The 12,070-nt window shown below is 54.2% G+C and overlaps 1 protein-coding gene across 4 annotated transcripts in view; it reads left to right on the top strand.

Moving 5' to 3' along the window:
- The window catches only part of STIMATE (STIM activating enhancer), a 56,883-nt gene that overhangs the window by 38,521 nt on the left and 6,292 nt on the right, over window positions 1-12,070 (top strand). For all 4 annotated transcript variants that reach the window (XR_009048736.1, XR_009048735.1, XM_057705239.1 and 1 more), the window contains exons 2-6: window positions 222-270; window positions 2,408-2,503; window positions 5,818-5,939; window positions 10,624-10,736; window positions 11,823-11,900. Coding sequence is in view for 2 of the 4 variants with exons in the window: in XM_057705239.1 (XP_057561222.1) it covers window positions 222-270; window positions 2,408-2,503; window positions 5,818-5,939; window positions 10,624-10,736; window positions 11,823-11,900 (458 nt within the window). In the remaining 2 variants the exon portion in view is untranslated. The remainder of the gene's footprint in view (window positions 1-221; window positions 271-2,407; window positions 2,504-5,817; window positions 5,940-10,623; window positions 10,737-11,822; window positions 11,901-12,070) is intronic.

Here is a 12,070-nt window from a genome sequence, read left to right on the forward strand (position 1 = left end):
AGCCCCTCTTCCTAAGTAGCCAGTTGGGGAGAATCTGTACTGGTTGGTAGCAGCAGGGCCTCGGCGACCTTCATGCTTCTTGCACATCCTCCTTTGCTAAAGAGCAAGTACCCTGACTCAGTGGTTTAAACACTGAGTGTGCCAAGAACCCCCAGCTTGTTAAATGCACTTCGCTTCCTTGTCACTGTGGAAAGGTACTGAATATCTGTCTTTTCTTTCAGTCAAGCGCTTCAGAGAACCAAAGCATGAAAGACGTCCTTGGAGGATATGGTGCGTATCGAAATATTAATTCATTCCTAGAATGCTTTTGACTATTTTATGGGGTTTCTTTTTGGGGGGGACATGGAATGTGAGCAATTATACATAACATAAAGTGTTGAAATCCATTAGTCCAATTAATCATCAGGAACTGTGTATAATATGAAAGCACTTCTGTTTCTCTAGGTAACTGTTGAGCTTATGACAGGGCTAGTGACAGTCAGATGGTGGTGATTCTGTCATCACTGTACTGTCCAGTTTCAGGGGGTAGAAGACGATACAGGTGTATCAGTCCATGCTGCAGGCTTTGTTAGTCATGTCCCCTGTGGTCGGACTGTGTTAAGTCCTTAGATTCTCTATGCATGAGCAAAAAAATTGTCCAAGTTTGGAGATGAATCGGATGTACCGTGTAAATGCTTCTCTCCTCCAAATTAGTTTTTCTTAGTCCTAGGATGACCTCGTGGCAGCAGTCTTTCATTAGGGGACTTCCCTGGCGGAGCAGTGGTTTGGAATCCGCCTGCCACTGCAGGGGACACGGGTTCGATCCCTGGTCTGGGAAGATCCCACATGCCGCCAGAGCAACAGAGCCCGTGCACCACAACTACTGAGCCCACGTGCCCCAACTACCGGGGCCCACATACCTACGGCCCGTGCTCTGCCACAAGAGAGGCCGCCGCAATGAGAAGCCCAAGCACTGCAGTGAAGAGTAGCCCCCGCTCAGCGCAACTAGAGAAAAGCCTGCGCGCACAGCAACAAAGACCCAATGCAGCCAATAATTAATTCATTAATTAATTTTTTTAAAGGTGGTTAAAGCTTCAGACATAGCTTCCAAAGACAAAACTCCAAAAAATAAGTCACTTAGAAGGCGACAGCCTGCTCCTCAGGACCACATGATCTTTCTTGCACCCGTCCTGCCAATAGCTACTTTCCCTCCAGAGGAAACTTCCAGTAAATCTCTGTGATAAAGGCCCCTTAATAAAATGTTAAGCATATTCTTGATTGATCTTCAGTGCATTATTTCTCAGTGTTGATAATTCATTTTTATTTTCCCCCAGTCGGTTTCTCTCAAGGCTGGGTATCTAGCTTGGGCGGGAGGCCTAGGGGAACGTGAAGTTGGGTTTTACACATGATCCCCTTTGGTGACTCCTACTTTGCCATGATTTTAGGAAATGATTTTCAAGCCTTAATTGCAGGATAATCTCTCAGGTCTGGATAATCTCTAAGGTCCGTTCCAGCCCTGAGACCCATGCCTGTGTGCCCCTTCGTCACCGCCATCAGTGGCCTGGCCCAATTCTGAATACCCAGCCTGGGAGGCCGGGAGAGGTGGCCGCAACCTAAAGGTGCCTCAGCCATGGACTGCAAGTAGTCCCCAGGTGTTCACAGCCAAAGAGAGACTGAGGACCCACGTCGTCTCCACCATGCTCCTGCCACGTGTCCCAAAGACTGCCGACGTTGTTTTTCTGAAACTCCTGTATTCTAGCCCAAGGGTTGGCAGGCTATTGCCCGCAGGCCCAGTCTGGCCACTGTCTGTCTCCATAAATAAAGTGTCAGTGGGTGCTAGTGACTGGCTGCTCTCGTGCTGCAGCAGCAGACTGTGTCGTTGCTACAGAGAATGATGGCCCACAGCCTAAAATATCTACTCTCAGACTCTTTACAGAGACGTTTGTCCACCCCTAACCAGCCCATTGTTTAGGCGGCAGCAGCTGAAGGCTGTGCGGGGTTCCAGCGGCGCTGCTGGGTGCGTGCAAGTCTTGTCAAGCGTGCACATCATCCGCTCGCGCATGACGTCGGTTGGAAGCTCTTTAAAGTAGAGGCACCTTGGACCCCATCCAAAGCTGTGTTCAAGCACTTTGTTTTGAAGTAGCAAAAATGAAAACGTGAAAACACACATTTTAAACGTGTCTCGTGTGTTTAAATCTGTTATTAATCAGTGACCTTTCAGGGATACAGTGTTATTGACGGTTTTGAAAGGGGGCTGAAATGCCAAGCCTGAGTTAGTCCCAATGTCCCAGGAAGAGGTGATTAGTAATTGGAAGGTTGGGGTCTCCCCAGTGGCTTTTTTTTTTCTCTTTCAGACTTATCATTTTCCCCAAATTGGATATTACCCTCCTGTCAGAGTGATAACAAGTGCTGATTGTGTTTTGTACAGGTTTTTAGACACTTCCAAACAAGCCATAGGAATGCTGTTCATCCACTTTGCAAATGTATACCTAGCAGATCTCACCGAAGAGGACCCTTGTTCACTGTAAGTGGCCCGTGGCCTTGCTTTCTGCTGCCATTCATGTTCCCTGTAGCTTGGGGAGGGGGCAACTCCCCTCTGTCCCCTGTGCTGCTCTGAGAGATTGTCGTGTGCTTGCCGGGTGTTAGGGTTTTGCCTGGGGACAGTTGCCCTGTGCGCTGGCTTTCTGCTGATCCACCTGAGCTCTGTCCCTTGGCCTTCTAGCGCCCTTATGTCTCCCAGTTTCCAAGCAGCCCCTGGCAGAGCAGCATAACGCCCTTAAGGAGTGTCTGTGCTGGACCAGGACACACAGGAGCTTCTCTGAGGTGTCAGCCACTCAGAGTCAGAGCCATCGTTGACCGTCATTGGCCTCTTTGACCCGAAGACCATGGGTGGTTCCACCTCGTCAGTGCAGTCCGTGTGCCTTCCGCACGGTCCCCAGAGCCGTCTGCCTGAAACCCCATTTGGGCCATGATACCTGTCCTCCTTGCTGACACCGCCCAAACAGTGATACTCCTAGCAGACGGAGTGGGAAAGATGCTTCCCTGCCTTATCCTGGCTCCCCCTGCTGCCTTCCTCACTCAAGTTTGGTGCTCCAGCCATGCCGGGCTGCTCCTGGTGGCCCTCAACCCCACCAGCTGTCTTCTGCCTCTGTGACTTTGCTTGAACTGCCCTCTGCCTGGAATGCCCCCCAGCCCTGCAGTGCCTTTGAGGGAGAGCGGGGTCGAGGGCTGGTAAGTCCTTTGCCAAGAGGTTTAGTGTATATTTAAGACCATTTGCACGGGAAGATTCCTTTATGATTCTCTTGTTTGGTGACAGTGTGTAGTTTTGAGATTTAGTCCAGGTCCAAATTCAGAAAGAAGCTGTAAAGTCTCCCTCCCCTGGGTTTCACCTTAAGACCTGGATAGGTTGTGATCTGTTTAAGTGTAGTCCCAAAGCAGGGGACTGGAAGGAGGGTCCTCCTTAGGGGAGTTGGTTAGGAAGGGGCCTTGTCCTTCCAGTCCTTGAGCCCAGCAGCAAGCTTATGTCATCTTGGTCAGCTGAGATACGCTGAGTGCCAGCTGCTCACCCTGGGGGCACTGGGACGAGGAGCCGTATCTCCTGGTGCCGCCTTGGTCACTGGGGGACATTGACAGAGTCACAGCTGGGATGGAGAAGGGGCTGCTGACAGATCTCAAGTGCTCAGCCAGAGGAGAAAAGGCCCAAAGTGGCGTTAGGTGTGGTGAAAAGAGCCCTTGACTGGGAAGCCAGGCTGCGGAAAGGTGGCTTAACTTCTCTGAGCCTCTGTGTCCTCGTCCAGATCCCCAGGGTCCCCGTGAAGATTTCCTGAGGTGATGCGTACATGTGCCATTGGAAGCCATAGGGGCACTTCGTGAAGATGTGAATAGCTTGATCAGAGAATGTTGTCGTTAAAGCTTAGGGAAGATGTGAGAGCTCCAGCAGCCGGCTGAAGAGCTGTTGTGGAGGGGACTGGGCAGCCAGGGCAGGCCTTGCCCCGCAGAGTGGAGAGATCCTGGCCTGTGGAAGAGCGAGTGCTGCAGCGGGAGCCATTCCAGCCCCGCCATCCTTGCTTTGCCCTGTGGCTTTTTCCAAATGGGGAAGCGGTTGGGCTGGACCTGGGGCATCTTGACAGTCTACGGACCTAGAAGGGAAGCCAGTCAGTTCGGGGAGAGGTGAAACATGCAAAGGGGGACGAACAGCTTCCTGTGGCTGCAGGGATGCCCTGTGCCGAGGGTGCTGCTCTGGGTGGGGGTTCGGCTTTTGTGACATCTGAGGGGGCTATGATTCTAACAGCACATTTGTGTAGCACTTACTACGTGGCAGGCCCTGTCTGTGTGTGTTGACTCATTTGATCCTCACAACAACCCTGCATTGTAGATACTTGGATTATCCTCATTTTACAGTTAAAGAACTGAGGCACAGAGATTTATATAACTTAATCGAGCTCACGCAGCTCAAATAAAAGTGATGGAGCAGGTATTGGAACCTAGCCAGTCTGGCCCAGGGGCCCACAGGATACCCTGTTGGCTGCCAGTCTCACCTATGTTGAGTACAGGGTCTGGAGCTTTCTGTCTGTGTTCCCAAGGCCTGGCACACAGTAGGCTGGAATCAGTGTTTGGTGAGGGAATGAATGAACTAATACATGCATGTGTATCGGGTGCTGTGGATATTTTCAGGATGGGTCCCAGATGTCAGCACCACTTAAGCAGGAGAGCAGCATTAGCCTGGGGCCAAAGCTCAGCTGTGAACTTGGAGAAACTGCCTGGGAAGCAGTTGCCAGGCCTTCTCTGGTCTGAGAGTGACCCCTTGTGATTTTAAAGAGGAAGGCCAGGTGGGAGGAAAAGGCCGTTGTCCCCTCCCTCTGGTTTTCCAGCCACTCCAGGGCATTGGCAGGGCCGCCGAGCACAGCTGAGTGTGCTCCCTCCGGTTTCAGAGTGCTGTGTACGTCGCCGAGGCCGGGCCTTGTCTCGAGCCTCAGCAACTCAGAAGTGCCGCAATTGATCTGTGGTATCTGTATCTTCTCTGGGGGGTTTCTGAGCCATGTAGCATCCCGGAGAGTTAGCACCTGGCCCCGTGACTGCTTATCTCCTGCTTTGTCTGGAGAGCTGGGGCCTGTTTTCAGAGCCCTCGAGGGAGGGCCAGTGGGCAAGGGGCCTTTCCTTGGTGAGGGAAGAGGTGTGTGTCAGACAGACGGAAACAGACCCGATAAGGAACGAGAAGTCAGGGTGGGCATGCTCTTCTGACCCTCCTCTCCTTCCTCCATCATCTTGCCTCTCCATCATCTTAAGCTCTCTCTTTAGAAACATTTACTTGTGCTTGCTTCCGTGGCAGGCTCTGAAGCCCAGGAATGAGCAAGGGCCACGCGGTCCTGCCCTCTTTGGTCTAGGAAACCCCAGGGGCCATCTCCTGAACTGCTCTGCTGCAGCAGCACTGTCTCAGGGCCTTGGGAGGACTGGGCCTTCAAGGAGTGAACAGTCATGGAACAAACTACTTTCTTCGATTAAGTTCTGTTTTCTCACCGGCCTCCTTGGCTGCTCCCAGGCATTCTGGCCCAGTCTTCGTTGGGCAGGAACACTTGAGGTGTTTCAAGTTTCTTAGTGGCTCCTCTGCCTGCCTCAAGCAGCGCACTGTGCTGGGGCAGGAGGCCTTCCTGGGCTCCTGGAAGTGAGCCCTGCAGCGTCCCGCACGGGCACACTGGAAGCTCCCCCCTCCCGGGATGGGGCCAAACCGTGCTGGGTCTCCAGCCTTGACCTTGGCCCCGGAAGCACGTGGGCCCGGCTCCCTGGTGGTGGCTCCCCGGTGGTGTTCCCTGACGGTGCCTCTGCGCCCTCCCCTCGCAGGTACCTCATCAACTTCCTGCTGGACGCCACCGTGGGCATGCTGCTTATCTACGTGGGCGTGCGCGCCGTCAGCGTCTTGGTGGAGTGGCAGCAGTGGGAGTCCCTGCGTTTTGGCGAATATGGTAACGTACCGCGGACGCTGCATGGCGGCGTGGGGGGCTCTGCTCCTTCCCCATATAGCCCTGCAGGCCACTGGGTTCAGAGAAGGTTCAGGAGCCGGTGGCTGCGTCCTCTCTGGGCTGGTTCTGGAGCCCAGGCGCCACATGTCTGAGGCGGATGAGTGCCTGCTTCACTGCCAAGGCTCCCCACCTTGCTGGCGGGAGCCAGGAGACACCCTAGACGCGGGGAGGGGGCACAGCCCTCCTCCACCAGGGGGCGCCAGCAGCCACGCCTGCGGGGCTGTAAGGCCACCTCCCTCTGCCACGCGTCCCCCCAGGCTCATACCACCTGCCCACCTTGCTAGAGAGATGGGGGTGGCTCCCACTGTGGGAGCTGCCCCTCTTTCTGCCGCATGTCTGTGCTTGTCCTGTCACTGGGCCATTCCACTGCTGGGGCTCACAGGGTCAGGACTGGAGGGTGCGTCCCCCAGTCCGAGGCCAAGTCCCCTTGCTGACGGTGGGCTGGCCCCCTCCCACCCCCCCAGCATTTGGCGTGTACAGTCACCTGGGACACCAGGTGCATCTTCACAGGAACAGCTTGAAACAGGTGACCTGTGGATGCTGGCTCCGCTTTGACCCGCTCCATCTCGTCAGACCCCATGGGACACAGCCTGGGTAGGAAGCTGCCTTCCTGCTGGCTTCGAGCACACACGCAGTGCCTTTTTCTTGGTACCCCCAGAGAAATGGCTGGACGTGGCCTCAGTGGGGCTGCTGGTGAGAGGGGCTTCTTTGGACCTTGCCCTGCTCTGCGGGGTCACCTCTCTGCCACCTTCACAGTGGGCCCTGCTGTCTGTTGCCAGGAGCTCCAGCTCATAGGAGCAGCATCAGGGGAGCCTTTGCCGTGAGAGGGGCACATGGGACAAGAGGGAGGGCTCCTGGGTCCCACTCTCCTTTCCTGGTCACACCTCCAAAAGAGCTCATGGCTCTGGGCCTGATGGCTGCTCCTGCATGGCTGAAGACTCACAAGGGACTGACATTTAAAAGGGGAGCCGGTTTGTGGAGCTGGCTGTGAGTGCCTTGGGTATTTCTAGAAATCTTAAGTAATTGTTTGTCTCCACTGATGGGAGATGAGCTCAGGAGAGAGCTTTTCTTAGCCCCGTTACTTGATGCCTGATGAGTCACTGACTTAAGATAGTGTCCGACACACAGCGTGTGCCCCTGTGGCTCCAGGGAAGGCTGTGGAGAAGCTCTGAGTCATTGACTCCTCAACTTGGGGCGTGGAAATGGACCGCGGAGCACGTGGACCAAAGTGACATCATCCTCATTTATAGGAGAGGCACCCAAAGGGGTTGAGTGACATAGGAAGCTCACCCAGACAGTGCACAGCTTGGAGGGCCTCTTGGCTGCTACGCTGGGATACCTGATCCTCCCACCATCTCCAAGAGCAGTGCTCATAGCTTCTTCTTTGCCATTAAGATCCCTTCTGGAAGGCAGGGCTCACGACTCAGCTGTAGCTGAGCAGTGCTACGAGAGAGCCACTCACAGCCAGTCATGCCGCTCAGTGACCTGTGAGTGGAGGCCAAGTCTGGTCCTGATACGCTGGGTGTTAGGGTATCACCTGTTCCCAGTGTGTTTTGTTTGCATCCCTAAGAGAGATTGGAAGGAAGAAGGCGGTGGTTGTTTGAGCCTCTTGTTTCCGTGCCAGCTTCCTCCACCCACTTAGCTTGCCTCGGCCCCTGCCCTTGGGTCATCCGGCCCCTGCCTTTGGGAACCAGGGTCTTCAAGCCAGGGTGTTTCTGGGTGAAGCTGCCCTTTATTGAGGACCATCTGGGTCCTCCCTCCCCAGGCTGAGGAAAGATAGTGGGTATCCTCAGTTACCGGTTTCTATTTCTGTCAATTTCTGTTGTTTTTTCTTGCTGCTGTAATAAATTACCACCCAACTAGTGGCTTAAAACAACACAAATTTATCTTACAGTCTGTAGTTCACAAGGGTCATGGACTAAAACCAGGGTGTCAGCAGGACTGGTTCCTTCTGCAGTCTCTAAGGGGAGAATCTGTTTCCTTGCCTTTTCCAAATTCTGGAGGCTGCCTGCATTCCTTGGCTCGTGGCCCCTTCCTCCATTTTCAGGGCCAGCAACCGCAGGTTGAGTTTCTCTCGTATCATATCACTCTGACCTTCCTCCACCTCCTTCCACTTGGAAGTGCCCTGTGATTACAGTGGGCCGACCTGGATAGGCCAGGATGCTCTCCTTGTCTTAGCCAGCTGATGGGCACCCTTAATCCACTTGCGCCCTTGATTCCCCTCTGCCACAGTAGCTCCGTGATCACACAGTAGCTTCTGGGGATTAGGATGTGGACATTATTCTACCTGCTGTACCTGTTATCTGGCCCATCCACTTGAGGCAGCCGTTCCAGGGAGGCCCCAGAGCCCTCTTCTCAAGTGAGTGAAGAAGAGGGGCTTGTTTTCTGGGTGTTTCCGTGGTCTCTAGAAGAGAAGGGTGAACGTGCTAACAAGAACATGGGATGTGAGGAATAGACCACACAGCCCTGAGGGGCAAGACGGGGCCCAGGGAGTGCATGGTGTCTGCAGTCTGAAGACCAGGCTGCTCTTCCCTGTGCGGAAGCCCTGAAAACAGGCTCTCTGTCCCTTGGGCACCGGTGGTGTGTGGGCTTCGCCACCCACCCCTGTCCCAGTGCTCCCTCCAGAGGCTTCTCTAGAGACACATGTGTTCTGTCCTTTTGGTCCAATCCATCCCCATGATTTATCCTGAGGAAATAACCCAAGAAAAACAGACCCCCACGTACCTGAGGGTGTCCAGTGTGGTAAAAAGCAGAGCACTTGAGAACACCTGGCTTGTCTGTCCCTAAAAGATGAGGCCACAAGGAACATCCGAAAGACTCTCAAATGAAACAAAGCAGAAGAGCCAGCGCGTGCGCGCTCACTCCAGCTGTGGCTGTATGGGCTGGATGCTTGGAGGAAGCGGTATGTGAGAGTGGGGTCACATGTGACTTTTTTCTTTTTTCACCATGTTTTTAAACTTTCTTATTCAGGCATCTACATGAAAAAAACAGGCAGCTGCAGCTAAGTTGTGGCCCTGAAACTCAGAGCAGTGAAATTCAGGGGGCCGTGTGAGGCCAGTGGGAGGAAAAGCATTTTCTTCTGTACGCCACTTAAAACTTAGAGCACACGGAGTGAGCAGCTCTGAGCAAGTAGAGTTTCTTTTGATATTAAACGTCAACTCGTTCTGTTGAGTTTTAAACACGCTAACCCCAGTTCAGAGATCTATCCCACCAGTGCGTCTGTCTGACTGTCCCCGTTTCACTTAAGAGTCTTTATCAAGTATTTTGAGCTGCTGTGTTTGAGACCTTTCCTCAGTAACATCAGATAGTTTACCGAAAGGATTACAAAACCATTAAAAATCTAGTTAGGAGAAATTGCGCTTCTGAAACAGTGTTTTGGCTCCAGTGTGTCTTATCCCAGAAGGGAAAGTAAATAGGACAGCGCAGAAGAGGCAGTGGTGTCTTTCTGCCTGTTTTCTGTGTACTTCTCCCGAGGTTTTCCAGAAAAGGGAATAACCTGGGGTTGTGTCATTACGGCTGCGGGAAGGCATCCGCTGGGCCTCCACTGTGGGCAGCTGGCCGGGCTGCGGGCCTCTGGCACCCGTGCTGGACAGAGCTTGATACAGAAACTGCAGAATCAAATGAGAAGCTGGAGATTCCTGTGGGGGCCAGATTCTCCTCACAGCCTTTGTCTCCCCTGCAGTGTTACTCTCCAGCCCCCTCCTGGCCAGCGTGGTCACACAGCTCCAGCAGGGCTTCCAGAGTGGCCCCCGGTGTCCCCCGCTGTCCCCTGGTCTCCCTTTCTGGAGGCGTGTGTGGCTCCCCAGGGACTCACCCATCCCATAGGTACTGCCTGTCACTGAGGATGTAGGACGTTCCCTGGAGGGGTCCTTCGTGCTTCATCAAGTCCCTTTTGAAACACTCTGGAGGCACTTGAGGGGCTGTGTGTCTCCCAGTGTGGACTGTTGGATTCGTCTGTTTCTCAAGCACAGTGACTGATGGGATCACAGACGGGCCTTTGTCACAGCCCCTCACTCCTCACTTTGGGGGCTCATCGCTTTTCTTCTTCGTTCCCAGCCCGAGGTGTTTTGTGGTGCCCCCCTAGACAGGACCTGAATTCCCCCAGAGTCAGGTTTCTGCTGTCAGGGCTGAGGGCAGCAGGAATGGCCTGGGGAGTGGAATGAGGGTGGGAGACGAACAAAGAGGTCATTTGCTGCCTTCGTGATTCAGAACCCTCAGGCCACTCTTGGACAGGGAAGGGGTGGGTGGCACCACAGGCGCTGGAGAAATCAGCAGCGGGTGATAATAGCAGCCGTGCTTAACACGGCCTCTGCCGCCAGTGGACAAAAAGAGCCAGCTTTTCTGAGCTCCAGCAGTCGGCACTCACTAACTTCAGTGCTTTGTAATTATATCTTAGCATCTCTTAAAAGAAAGGCCACTTTGGTATCTCCAAATTAGGAATTCTCTGATTTTGTTTAAAATACCCACATGTGTTTGTTCGGGCCAAGCCAATTCTTGGTGCTCTGGGGGGCTCCCTTAGGAGCTCTGGGGTGGGGTGAGGTGTGAGGGCTCACAGGAGCTGTGGGCCGTGGAGGGGCAGGGGCACTGATGTCTGGGCCCCACGTGACCAAGCCCGCTGTCCCTGCAGGAGACCCTCTGCAGTGCGGAGCCTGGGTCGGACAGTGCGCCCTTTACATCGTGATCATGGTTTTTGAAAAATCCGTTGTCTTCATCGTCCTCCTCATACTTCAGTGGAAGAAGGTTTGCCTCTTGTTCCCTTCTTTACCAGCTCCTGGAGACGCTAAGCAAGACGGTGCTTCCCCCCAGCCCCCACGCCAGCCCTATTGGGAAACCAAGTTGGTTGTTTCTTTTCTTTCTTTCTTTTTTTTTTTTAACTCCATGATGCACCTGGATTGGGTCTTAGGGGGCAGCTCCTGGCTACCTGTCAAGAGCAGTAACTGGTCCCTTTTTTATGTAGCATCCTTCCACTTCAGTTATACACATCTGCTCTAGATTCAGCCTTGGAATATATAAAGCTCATGAAACTGCAGTCCCTGCCCTGTGGTTGCTTACGGTCGGAGAACTGTAAATGTTGTCAGCGGGTGTTCTCTGCATTTGCAGGTGCCTCCTCATACACCTCTCTTGGCCAGCGGTTTAGTCAAGCCTTTTGGTGCCATAGGCCGTGGCTGGCCACAGGTTCCCATGGTTCCTAACCCTGCCCTCTGTCCTCTGGCCCCAGGGCTGTGTGTGTACGTATCCACTGCCCACAGGAAACCAGCCAAAGAGCCTTTTGGGACACGTAGCTCAGATCTTGGCCTGCTTTGGTTTCATTTGTGGCTGAGATTTATTTAAGAAAATAAACCAAGGCTTTTGGGAGCGGTTGTCCCTGAGGAGGTGGTTGGGGTGCAGGATTTCTGTGAGAAAGTGGCCGGTGCCTCCCTGCTGGTACCTGTGGTGGGCGCCCAGCGACCTCCCTCTCCCCTCGCTCTCCCCAGCTCGCCAAAGCCCACACGTCACCCTGTGCCTGCTCTGTACAGAGCTTCCCGCCCCCACCCCTTCGCCTCTCAGGTCCACACCAGGGGAAAGCCGCTCAAGCACTGACTGCTCCAGCTGGTCCCCAGGGGGGCCCCTTGTTAGCAGTCAGGTCTGGGGACCGCGTCCTGGGGTGTGAGGTGCTGTTCTCACCGGGGCTCTGGGGGGAGTGTCTGGGCGCAGCCCCCTCTCCGGGCCTTGTGGGTGAGCGGCTTGTGGCCTCTCGGGGCGTTCCAGGCCTGCCCCCACCCTGCGCCCCCATGGAACCATCTCTGTGGTCTCTCCCGACCTCACGGAGCCCGCTTCTCTTTGCAGGTGGCCCTGCTGAATCCCATTGAAAACCCAGACCTGAAGCTGGCCATCGTCATGCTGATTGTTCCCTTCTTTGTCAACGTCAGTGCCCGTTGCATTTCTTACCCCCGTTTGCTCCCTGCCTTCCTGTGTTCCTGTCAAAATTCTGAGTCTGATGGAAAAAAACACCTCGTAGCCCTCGGGTCCCTCCATGCGAGCACTTGCCACCTCCCATCCCCACCCCAGACCCGGAACCAGCAGGATTTCTTCCT

The sequence above is a fragment of the Hippopotamus amphibius genome, chromosome 13 (genome assembly GCF_030028045.1).
Source record: "Hippopotamus amphibius kiboko isolate mHipAmp2 chromosome 13, mHipAmp2.hap2, whole genome shotgun sequence".
Lineage (NCBI taxonomy): Eukaryota > Metazoa > Chordata > Mammalia > Artiodactyla > Hippopotamidae > Hippopotamus > Hippopotamus amphibius.